The 11,749-nt window shown below is 44.7% G+C and overlaps 3 protein-coding genes across 5 annotated transcripts; all 3 read left to right on the top strand.

Moving 5' to 3' along the window:
- The first annotated feature begins 155 nt into the window (after window positions 1–155).
- Window positions 156–2,730, top strand: LOC6584309 (ras-related protein Rab-21). The gene is made up of 2 exons (XM_002009929.4): window positions 156–395; window positions 493–2,730. Exons 1-2 carry the CDS (start codon window positions 332–334, stop codon window positions 1,095–1,097), a joined length of 669 nt encoding a protein of 222 aa, XP_002009965.1. The 5' UTR covers window positions 156–331; the 3' UTR covers window positions 1,098–2,730.
- Window positions 2,731–3,031: 301 nt separating this feature from the next.
- On the top strand, window positions 3,032–5,311 carry LOC6584308 (alpha-(1,3)-fucosyltransferase C). Its single transcript, XM_002009928.4, has 2 exons — window positions 3,032–4,067; window positions 4,131–5,311. Exons 1-2 carry the CDS (start codon window positions 3,307–3,309, stop codon window positions 4,564–4,566), a joined length of 1,197 nt encoding a protein of 398 aa, XP_002009964.1. The 5' UTR covers window positions 3,032–3,306; the 3' UTR covers window positions 4,567–5,311.
- Window positions 5,312–6,482: 1,171 nt separating this feature from the next.
- Window positions 6,483–11,716, top strand: LOC6584307 (protein stoned-A). 3 transcript variants are annotated; one of them, XM_015161306.3, is made up of 3 exons: window positions 6,483–6,580; window positions 8,971–10,269; window positions 10,440–11,716. In XM_015161306.3, the coding sequence occupies exons 2-3, from the start codon at window positions 9,000–9,002 to the stop codon at window positions 11,714–11,716; spliced, it is 2,547 nt and encodes an 848-aa protein (XP_015016792.1). In that variant the 5' UTR covers window positions 6,483–6,580; window positions 8,971–8,999. The 3 variants fall into 3 exon arrangements, with proteins under 3 accessions (XP_015016792.1, XP_002009963.1, XP_032588411.1); XM_002009927.4 differs by having other exon boundaries at window positions 6,540–6,752; XM_032732520.2 differs by lacking the exon at window positions 6,483–6,580 and adding an exon at window positions 7,909–8,491.
- Window positions 11,717–11,749: the final 33 nt, after the last annotated feature.

Below are 11,749 nucleotides of genomic sequence, written 5' to 3'. Positions count from 1 at the left end.
CGCCAAACTTAAGTGGCCTGAAAACGATATCGATATATATATCGATAGTCTGCACGATATTTTATGGTATTTTTTTGTGAGTTCTTGCTGCAATTTCGGCAACGCATTGAAATATTAATACCAAAAATATTAAAATTATCAGTCTCAATGAATAGTCGACATGCCGCCACAGCGTATCGGTGATTATCGTGCGATTCTTCTGGACAATTTGACAAAAAATATTCCTACATGTATATATATGAACGTAAAATCAAATAAAAAATTTCCAAGTGCGTCATATTAACTCGATGATTCGAAATCGCCTATTAAATTGTAAAAGTGTGGACCAACAATGAGTTCGCGAAGACCTGGTGCTGGGCCCACGCTTAACTTCAAAGCGGTGCTGCTGGGCGAAGGTGACTAAACCAACAATCGCAATTGTTGTTTTTTCTTTTACATACATATGCATAATTGTATATATGTACACATATCTAATGTGCTGCGCATTTGTAGGCTGTGTGGGCAAAACATCTCTTGTGCTGCGCTACATGGAGGATAAATTCAATACACAGCATCTTAGCACGCTGCAGGCGTCGTTTGTGACCAAAAAAGTGACGCTGCCAGATGAGAGACGCGCACAGCTCAACATATGGGACACGGCCGGTCAGGAACGATTTCATGCCTTGGGACCCATATACTATAGGGGATCGGATGGGGCACTGCTGGTGTATGATATCACCGATCAGGACTCGTTCCAGAAGGTCAAGTCATGGGTGCGCGAACTGAAGCAGATGCGTGGAAGCGAAATCGCTCTGATTATTGTGGGTAACAAGACTGACCTAGAGGAGCAGCGAGCCATCAGCTATGAGACGGCGCTGCGTTATGCGCAAACGGTGGGCGCACAGTACGTGGAAACGTCCGCCAAGGAGAACGACGGCGTCAACGAACTGTTCGAGCTGCTTACCCAACTGATGGTGGCCCATCATGGCAGTAAGCAGCAAAACGATACCAATGCATTGCGCCTACAAAACTCGATCTCGGAGGCCGGAGTCGAGCCGGATCTAGATGAGAATGTCCCCGCTGTCGCCGCCGCGCATCGCTCTTGCTGCGGCATATAGACTGCCTGGCAGTCGTCCATTGTGATAATACATATGTACTAGTTAATCTAAAATCGATGTGTATTTGTAAATAGTACGTGTATGTATGTATGTACCCATTATACCATATAGAACCATGTGCGATCTGTGCTAGCATGCGACTGTAGGTATGATTCTGTTATTAGTTACCCGTTTTGAATAGCAAACACCCAAAAATGGTTCCAGTATTTTTTTTTAATCTCGTATTTCCTATTATTGCTTATTCACATTTGTTTTCTCTATTTTTTTTGGAAATTGTTGATTAAATTTATTAGTATGATTCATCCTTTAATCTTATGAATTTATTATTATCATTTTTTTTTTTTTTTTTTTTTTTTTGCGAGACGATAAATTTCACAAATTGAATCTTGAAATTCGTTTTCAACATATGAGAATTTCTAAAAAGAAACATTTGGAGAATTAACTTTTAGTAAAACTAAATATGATTTTTTCTTTTTTGAACTGAAGAAGATAACAAGAAATCTTTATAAAATAGAAACTAAATATAAAATATGAAGTTGAACTTAGCTACAAACTATCTAAGATAATTTCAAGTAGAATGTATATATGTTAGTTTCCCTAGATTGCTTAAGTTGATCCCAAATGTCAAGGGCAAGCGATTCAAATTAGAAATGCTCCAAATGTGCGCATTAACTATTGGGAATGGCTAGAGTCCATTAAGTTAATGAATGAATATTGTACAAAGATTGCTCTTCAATTACCGTGAGCGCGTGGCTGAGCCAAACTAACCACGCTATATACCTATGTATATAGGTATATGTATATATACATATATATTCCACACGGGCATGTCAACTGACAATATTACTATATTGTCATTTAACATGCATACACGCTGCAAGTGTGCTTTTTGTGTGTGTGTGGGTGCTTGTATTGGAAGAGCCTTGTGTTCAAATTCTCAAATGACTTGTTATTTATGCATAGTCAGCTGCTGCCTTGGCTCTGTCTGGCATTGCCATCGACTGTTGCAGCTGAAAAGCGCCTAAGCGGCCATCGGAGAAGGTTGCCAAAATAGTGGAAGAAACCTTAGTCTTATATACATATATGCACATATGTGCGTGTGCGTGTGGCATGAAGCCCTTAATCTTGATATTGAAGACATGGCTGGCCTATGGCTTCGTGACGCTCTTTGCGCTGCTCTGCCAACTACTGGAGAGATCAGCTCGAGCGCTGCTCTCACTGCGGCCATAGCCAAGCAGCATTAATTCGTGTACAAATTTGCTAAATATATTAACTATATATATGTATATGTATATACTGTAGTTCAAGTTAATATAAGTACGAGATAGACAACGAGTTTTCATTGAAAGTAGAAGTTAAGCTTTGATAACCTGCGCGTTATCCCAACAACTTGATATGCACAGGTGCAAAACGTGTGTTCGATATGCAGACATATGCATTTTTGGAGCCTTTCAATAAGTGGAAATACGCTTAAAACACTCATATATAGATCTTAAAGTTTAAGTAGTAGAAACAGTTCAAATGAGGAGAGACTCTATTTAAGACGCTTCAGAACAACGAGTGTATTCTAAATAAATGAAACCTTAATATTGTTATTACAATTGTAATCAATAAATGCCTTGAATGAAATTAATTAAATGTGCAATTATTAATCTTGGTCTTAGACTAACTTAAATTAAGCACTGGCTAGCGGCATTACTTCAATATATTGTCCCATATAGCTGAGTTCAATTTGGGACAGAGCACATTGTATATTTTCTAATCTCTACCCTCCTGATAGCATTAGCCACACAATTGACGCTCTCTGTGGCTGGTGGTTTATCAGTTGATAAGTCCGCTTATCAGTTGGAGAATCGAGTGAAGGCAGGGTGTGAGTACATTTGCTTATTATTGACACAGCAATCAATAACGCCTAATCGTCAACACGTTCACAGGTAGTCGCCATTGACTCACACCGACAGCACCACCAACAGCACCAACTGCACCACAGCACATTAGCGATAAGGGGGCAAACACAATTAGTCTATGAACAGCAAAAAGACAGGCGACAACGGCCACTAATCGCTGTTAAGCATTTGGACGAACGCCTGGAACATGCAATCTGACGGGCGTGGCAATTGCCGATGACCATTCAAGCTGCTCGCTGCCTGCTACCTGCTACCTGCTACCTTCTCCGACGGAAAGAACGAAAACTAGGTGAGCATTGATTATGCGCCTGCAAATGCGACGCACGCTAACTCTGGTGCTGCTCTGCCTGTTCCTGTTCGGTGCGCTGATTTACAAGATTAACAATTCGCCGCTGGTGAATCAGAATGGCATATTGCGCGAGTACCTGGTCGGCGGGCAGGTGGGCGTGGCCAGGCGACCAGCGACGCGAACAATTCTGTTGTGGAGCAGCTTCTTTGGCAATCGGCGCTGGAATCTGCCCTACGATACGCTCGGACCGCAACAGTTTCGAGAGGATCTCGGCTGCCCGGTGTACCAGTGTGAGCTGAGCAATCGACACGAGTACCTGCCGAGTCTGGAACTGTACGATGCCATCGTCTACCATGTGGCGCAGCCGTTTCCGGTGCTGCTGCCGCTGCCCGCACGCCGCAGTCCACATCAGGCGTACGTCTTCGCCCTGTTGGAGCCGCCGGGCGAGACCAAGCACCGGCTGAGCGACGAACAGCACTTCTATAATCTGACCATGACCTATCGCCTGGACTCGGACATCGTCTGGCCCTATGCCCACGTGCTGGACACGTTCACAGGAGCACCCATAGCGCCCGCGCCCTTTCCCCACTGGCGTCAGCCGCCAGCGCTGGGCAGCTGGAACGACAGCACTGTCGCGAGTCTGTGGCACACCAAGTCCAAGATGGCCGCCTGGTTCGTGTCCCACTGCCAGACGCTGTCGGAGCGCGAACAGCTCGCTGCCGCACTGCAGAAGCACATCCAGGTGGACATCTACGGCAAGTGCGGCACACTCAAGTGAGTAGCGCGAAGGCTTTCGCCTCTGGCCGCATCGGAGACTCAATTCCATTCTGCTTGCAGCTGTGCACGCGACGATCCGCACTGCAGCGAGATGCTGGACACGGACTACATGTTCTACCTGGCCTTCGAGAACTCGCTGTGCACGGACTATGTCACCGAGAAGCTATACGATGCACTGCAGCGCCGCATAGTGCCCGTTGTCTTTGGCGGCGCCAACTATAGCCGCTTCCTGCCGCCGCACTCGTACATCGATGCGAATCGCTTCGATAGCGTTGAGGAGCTGGCGCAGCACATGCGCTTCGTGGCTGCCGACAAAGAGGAGTACATCAGCTACTTCTGGTGGCGCGAGCACTATCACCTGGCGACTTTCTCGCCCTTCTGTGAGCTCTGCGCTAGCCTCCATCAGCCCAGCTGGACGCACAGGACCCAGAGCTATGACAACATTGAGTCGTGGTGGTTCAACGGCTGTCGGCTCTCCTCTCACATACGGCTCTGAGCAGCGCAGCAATAGCCGGACGCCCATGAGACTGAAAGGAATGCAACTATGCCGAATGCCAGTTGTTAGAGTGAGACAGGACATTTCGATAAGGAACACTAAGAAAGAATATTCCATAGAGACAAGATGTGGCCACATACTGATTAGCTCTAAGGGGCGTATGCGACACGCCCACACACACACCTATGCGGATATGTACGCAGCTAACGGAGCTTTGAGCTTACTGCTAGCTGTGTTTTCCCATATGCAAAGTACTTAGGTAAATTAGAGGCTTTATCTATATAGAGGCTAGCTATACCGTTGGGAATATACTCACACGTATATCTATTTATAGCGGGCTTATCAAATGTTGTGAGAAACGCAACTATATCTCCCAAATTCGTTTCACTATGTCAACTTGCTCAGCGCTTTGGGCTTGCCCAATCACACAGATAAGAAGAAATTTATGACCTATATACATAGTATATGTTGTACATATGTGCATATCTATCTATATATACACGTACACATATCTATTGAGTGTACTCATCTAATGTGTATTAGACTATTATACCGTTATATTTACTCTACCTATATTTATTAACATTTTTTTTTTTATTCAACTTTCGATTCATTTAAGATATATTGTCTTCAAATCCAATTTACATTGAATTTATATACAAATTACTCCATACTGAAATCTTAACAGTATTTAATGATAATAACTTTTAATTTCAAATAAAAAGCAATGCGCCGTTTCTTTATATTTCTAGTTTTTCGATTCATCAAGTATTCTCTTAACTATTCGTAAAAAAAAAGTTTTGATTTGGACAGGAGGAGATTTTAAGAGAGATGTAATAATAAACTACCAAAATTAGAATTATAAAATTTTAGGATTAATAATTTCGGAGAAATTTATTTATATAAATACAGTAGAATCCATTTATAAGGACACTAAAGGAACCGTCGATATACCCGGAGGGCGCTATGACAGTATAAGTTTGCCCATAAAAGTTTGTCTGGGGACCAGAATTTTCGTCGCTATAACCGGACTCTACTGCACTTATCGTCTTTATTTTTGCACCCAGACCTGCTGAAAATATACAACAAATTAAAGCTTGAACTAGAATATGAGTATTATTGAAGTGATTCAATTTTTCAAAAGAGAGCTAAGCAGAATTCCAATTGGAATTTTTCAGTTGAAAAATCTCATTTTATATACATATTTTAGCATATTTATATATTTTTATATTTATATTTTTATATACTTAAATATTTTTTAATAATTATTTAATTTTATATGTCTTATATTTACATATATTTATATATTTATTTACATATGTTTTTTCCCGATTCACAGGTTTTTTTTTCTTTTTCAATATTTCGGTTGAAAAGCTTTTTGAATCAATTAAATTTCAGCTGTCATATCGCCCCAGGGCTGCAGAGCATGTTTAAGGGCCTGTAGGGCCGCACGTGTAGCTGACCAGTCACGACTCACGACGGCCGTGTCACGCGCACGCGCCCCAACAAATGTCAAGTGTCAAAACTGATGAAAGCGTCAACAATGACAGGACTTGTTTTGTTTTTGCTTGTGGTGCAACCACGTCACGCTCTCTCTCGCTCTCTTGCTCTATATCTGTGCCGCTCGCGCACATACGCACACTCGCGTGCTCTCTCTGTCTGTGAGAGTGAAAGCTTAAGTTGTTGTGAATAGAAGCTTGAAACCTTCAGGTTTATCACGTCACAGCTTTCTGGCACAGCAGGAGCTCCACACACACACACACACACACATACACTCACACACAAACGCAGAGAGGACAGAGCGAGCGACGTCAGCTGTATGTGTGCGTCCGCGTGGGGCCGGGGGAGGCACGTGTCCTCGTGTATGTATATGTGTATGGTTCTTTTTTGCGCGCAGCTTTTTGCGAGAAAGCTTTTGAAGGATACCGCTGCGTTTGGCAAAAAGCACTTCCTATGGGTTTTCATGGCACGCTCATTCATTCTGTGCTAGATTTCCCGATAGTTCAAATCAGAGGTAATAAAGAAAAAAGAGAAGACAGAAAAACGCCAACCACAAACAATCTAAATAAAATCCAGCTAAAAAAACCCTGAATTAAAAACAATTGCAATTATTTCATAAATTTGCGCTAGCAAAAATTAAACAATTATTTTTTAATTGTTCTTTAAAAAGTGCGCAAGAGTGAGACGTAAGTTGCATAATTTTAAATGTCAGAGAGAGCAAGAGCAAGAGCAAGAGCGAGAGCGAGAGAGAGTGAGAGTGAGAAATGTTTCAAATGAAAAGACAAAGTTCCGTTCAATTATTTTATGTATTTTTTTGTTGGCATAAATAAATTTGTAAATTGAGCTGTGAGTGCCTGAAAATGAAGTTGCGAAAAGCCAAGAGAAAAACTTTCACTGAACTCAAAGCTAATCAGAGGAAAACTTTTTCATAACGTGTTTGACAAGTGAACAAAAAAAGAAGAAGAAGAAGAAGATATAACGTGTAGCACGTATCTGTGCCTGTGTGTGTGTGTGATATTTGTGTGTGATGTGTGCGTAGGCAGCAGCGTGTTCGCTCCAGCTCTCTCACTCTTACGCTCTCTTTGCACTGCTTCAGTAGCCCACACACACACGCAGGCACGCACACACACACACACACGTACACATTTTTCAGACCCCCTCTTTGAGTGCGTCTCACAACCATCGATTTTTTTCTCGAGCTACAGCAAAAACCCCAACAACAACAACAACAACAACAACAACAACAACAACAAAGACAACAAGTATACGAAAAAGTAGGTACTACTGCCCCCCATTTTCATTGACGTTTGTCCTGCATTTTTCTCGACTTTATTTTTGTATTTCTCACCCACATTGGCCCCATGTAAATAAGCATTGCCTTTTGCCTTATTTCGTAATGTTTTGAGTGTAATTGCCGTGTTCTTAGCCGTTGCTTTTTTTTTTTTTTTTTTTTGTTGCATAAACGAATGCTGAAAATTAGCCCGGAAATCTATTTAATTTTCCTATACACCCTTGAGGCATACACATAAAAAAAAAAAAAAAAAATTTAGCGTGAAAGCTATCGGCATTTCAAGATCAGCAGATTAAAGAGATTGATTAACGAGAGATGCGAGATGTGATGGAATTTTAATTAATATTGAAATATATTTTATATTGTTTAGTTTAGTTTGGGTAGAAATTGAATAACTTTGATGTAAAATCTTAGGGCTAAAGTAAGGGAACAGTTCAGATAATACATATATATAAAATATTTTCTATTCACCTTTTGAGTAATATTTAATATTATATTTCTTTATTTATTTATTTTTTATTTATTTCATGTTGTATTTATTTGTGCCCTTATTCATAGCTTCTTCCCTATTCAATATGCATTTCTATAGAGTATTCGATATTACCCATTATTATATTTACACATTTACAATTAGACAGAATAACTTGTAACTCATAGCATTCATGTTGCATGCCGCATCGAAGCTTTTGTTGCATACATTTCAAGCATTTGCCTTTTCAATGCCAATCTGTTTTTGTCAAGTGTAAGACAAAGCTGTCAGTCTTCTTCTTCTTCTCATTGTTGTTGTTGTTGTTGTTTGGGGTGTGTTTGTTGTAGGTGCTGTGGTGAATTGTGTGTGTGTGTGTGTGCTAGTGGTGTGGTGAAAAAGCTCTGCCAAGTGGCAAGTTCATGTGTAGGTACACAATTGTGTCAATCCGCTACTCAACAGAGTGTCTCTATGTATGTGTGTACATGTGTGCGTGTGTGTGTGTAAGTGTGCGAATTGAATTTTTCCATGCAACACTCGCAGTTGAAAAGCCAACTCAATTGTTAAATGAAAACGCATGAGAACTGAAAAGAAAATAAAACGTCGAACGCTTTAACGGTTCACATTGAGCCTCTCGCCAAATATTCCGGACATTGCGAGTTGCGGCGGTGAGTGCCAAACGTGTCTAACCATCCGTACTCAAATAGCGAGATACCCATTAGTCATAGATAGATTTTATTTGATATATACAGATATATAATATATAATATACAATATACATATATACGTACATACATATATATATATGCTCACACACACACGTATGTAGCTTGCTTGAACCAAACTCGGCATTCCATTTGCGTACTTTGCATACTTGCATCACTGAGATGGGATGCTGTATTCGTTGAAATTGTAGAAATCCTAGCTTACATAATGCCCGCGCCAGCTAGCCCCCCTCCTTCCTTCTCCTCGTTGCGTTAGATCCACACTGGAGCGTGCATTCATACGTGTGTATGTATGTAGTTACATGCATATGAGTGCATGTGTATGTGTGTGACTCTCTGTGTGTTTGTGTGTGTGTGTGTGCGTGAAGAGTATTAAATTCGATGCTTGGGGCGCATCGGTGGGCGGGTGCGTGTACTTGCAGACCGATCTCGATGTCTCCGCAATTAGATAATGCTTAAGTTACCAAAGGGCTTAAAAAAGAAAAAGAAGAAGTCAAAAAAGGACCAGGAACTCTTCACCGAAGAGGAGCTCGAACAGTACAAGCGGGAGCTCAAAGCGAAACAGGAGGCTGCCGCCAACAAATCAGACGCTGGCGAATCGGACGCAGCATCAGACGTCGAGGGCGCAGCAGCCACATCCGCATCGACACACGCATCAGGCTTTGCATCAACAGCCAGTCACGAGCATCAGCATCAGCATCAGCAGCATCAGCAACAGCAGCAACAGCAGCAGCAGAACGCTGACGCTGGCGACGAAGAATGGGCCAAGTTTAAGGCGTTAACATCCGGTGTCGATAACATATTACACAAGACACAGGACGAGCTAGATCGCATCAAGAAGGAGTCCTTCTATCAGCGCCTGCCCTCGGCAGCAGAGAAGAAGAGGCAAGAGGAGGAGGAGGCCGCAAGACGCGAGCAGGAGAGACTCGAACGCGAACGCCAGCTAGAGGCCGAACGTGAGGCGAATCGTGACAAGCTAGCGGAGGCCGTTGTTCAGCTATCCGATTCGGAGGACGAGCAGCAGGACGACGTCGATGACATCTTTGCCACCGACTACATTGAGGCAATTACCAGCGGGGAGGTGCAACTAGCTATTGTACCCGATTCGCCAGTGCTCGAGCTAGACGACGGACCCGATCCCTTTGACACCGCCTACGCGGAGAAGGTCATTGTTGGCGCCGACAAGGCCAAGGGCAACAAGAAGCTCGTCAGCCTTGGCGCCGCCGTTGAGGTGCTCTCTGGCCGCGTCGATCGTGAGCACGCTCTCGCCTTAGCCAATCCGAAGCGTAAACTACGCAAAGGCATACAAAATCTACTGCTCAGCGAAAGTGTTGAGGTAGCCGACTCAGACGTCGATCTCATAACAGCCGAGCCCCAGCACACTCTGCTCGACGATCTCGTCGATGACGTACCCGAATGTGTGGCGCCCATTGATCTGAGTGTTTCGCTGCATTTGAACTTTATCAAGCCCCAAAAGGTCGAGGAGGAGGACGAGGAAGCCGACGGCAACGCACTCAATCCGGATCTATCCGAGTTTGACACGCTCAAGGACGACGAAGACGACGAGTTTGCCGAACTAGCTGCCGAGTCACTACACACCAAAAAAGAGGAGGTTACCATAGTTAATAAGGTTGAGCTGCCCCCAGCGGAGCTACTTGCCGAAGCTGCAGCAGACGCCAGTTGGGCTGAGTTTGAGCCGGAGCCTGAGGAGGAAGCATCAGGTAGGTTATCATAGCGACTGGTAATACTAGAAATGCTGATGGTCTAACTAATCTCATTTTGAAACATCTTATAGCCTCTCAGAAAGTCTTGTACTTTTGCTTAAGCTCTAAAACTAGTTAGGCACTCCAGTTTCATTTCGATAGACTCATCTCTTCAAACATATTTCCAGGCAAACCGAAACGACCCCCGCCACCGGTTCGGCCAGCCAGCGGGCCACACATTGTACCCGGCGCGATCTACGTTAGCGACGACGAGGACGACGCCAATCCGGAGGACGATCCGTTCAACACTTACTACGCGGAGCAGGTGATCAAGAAGACAACTGTTCTTGAGGAGGACGACGATTTCGATCCGCGCGCCGAGGAACCAGCCGACGCACCGTCTCTCCTAGCGGCGCCTGGCCGGGATCTCTTGGCCGGTAGTGCCACCGACTTAAGTAAGGTGGTGCCAGCACCTCTTGCGCCGACGTTAAGCGTTGACAACCAGGAGGAGGAGCAGGACTTTGATCCATTCGACACATCGGCGGTAAACGCAATCGTTCAGCCCAAAGCCACAGAGCTAAAATTTTTGGAACGGGAGCTGCTCAACGAGACCGGCTCGAGCCTAAAGCATTCGCTCAGTGATCCAGATTTTGATCCGCGCGCCGACCAGCCAGAGGTGGTTGCAGAGTCAGTGCCACGAGCACAGATTGTCGCACCGGAGCCGGATTTTGATAGTGCACGTCGCAAATCGTCGCTGAGCCTCAATATACAGGGAAAGAGCGTGGGCTTTCTGGTGCCCTCGCAGGACTTGCTCGCCGCTGGTAATGACGGTGGGCTGGGTGCCAATAAGAAGCCGCTGACACCGTACTACCAGCCCATTCAGGAGCGCGAATCAGAGGATCCGTTCGACACTTCGTATGTGCCCGAGGCCAAGCTCAGTGACGTTGAGCTGAAGCATATTGAGGCCGATTTGATTACAGAGCCCACACTAAAGCATAGTCTATCTGATCCGGACTTTGATCCGCGAGCACCACCGACGCCCGTGCCCGCCGAGGTGCTGCTGGCCGTCGAGGAGAATATCAACATCAAGGTACTGACGCCCGCCCAGGAGCGCCGACAGCTGCCCAGTAACCCCCAGCTGGACGAGGATTCGGAGGTCGATCCATTCGACACCTCGATTGCCGCGAATCTTCAGCCGGGGCAGACGGAACTGAAGCTCTTAGAGAACGAACTGCTGCCGGAGAGCACCAAGCAGCCGGTTACCGGAGTTCTCGACACACAGAGCGACGCACAGGAGTTGGGATTGGGCGATAAGGTGCTGACGCCGTCGCTGCCAAATCGCACAACCGAGGAGTCTCTGGCGCAGCAGCAGGAGATCGATCCATTCGACACTTCCATTGCAGAGAATCTAGCTCCGGGCGAAACGGAGATCAAGCTGCTCGAGAGCGAGCTCATCGAGCGCTAAGGTCTGGAAACACACACAACCAAAGCAGACACA

Source organism: Drosophila mojavensis, unplaced genomic scaffold, assembly GCF_018153725.1.
Source record: "Drosophila mojavensis isolate 15081-1352.22 unplaced genomic scaffold, ASM1815372v1 contig_136, whole genome shotgun sequence".
Taxonomy (NCBI): Eukaryota; Metazoa; Arthropoda; class Insecta; order Diptera; family Drosophilidae; genus Drosophila; species Drosophila mojavensis.
This window is presented reverse-complemented; position numbering and strand designations above follow the sequence as displayed.

Excerpts from the sequence above, each read along its gene's own strand:
- LOC6584309 (XM_002009929.4), top strand. The coding sequence starts at position 332 with ATGAGTTCGCGAAGACCTGGTGCTGGGCCCACGCTTAACTTCAAAGCG. Across the intron at positions 396-492 it reads AGCGGTGCTGCTGGGCGAAG|GCTGTGTGGGCAAAACATCT; the intron begins GTGACTAAACCA and ends GCGCATTTGTAG.
- LOC6584308 (XM_002009928.4), top strand. The coding sequence starts at position 3,307 with ATGCGCCTGCAAATGCGACGCACGCTAACTCTGGTGCTGCTCTGCCTG. Across the intron at positions 4,068-4,130 it reads GGCAAGTGCGGCACACTCAA|CTGTGCACGCGACGATCCGC; the intron begins GTGAGTAGCGCG and ends TTCTGCTTGCAG.
- LOC6584307 (XM_015161306.3), top strand. The coding sequence starts at position 9,000 with ATGCTTAAGTTACCAAAGGGCTTAAAAAAGAAAAAGAAGAAGTCAAAA. Across the intron at positions 10,270-10,439 it reads GCCTGAGGAGGAAGCATCAG|GCAAACCGAAACGACCCCCG; the intron begins GTAGGTTATCAT and ends ACATATTTCCAG.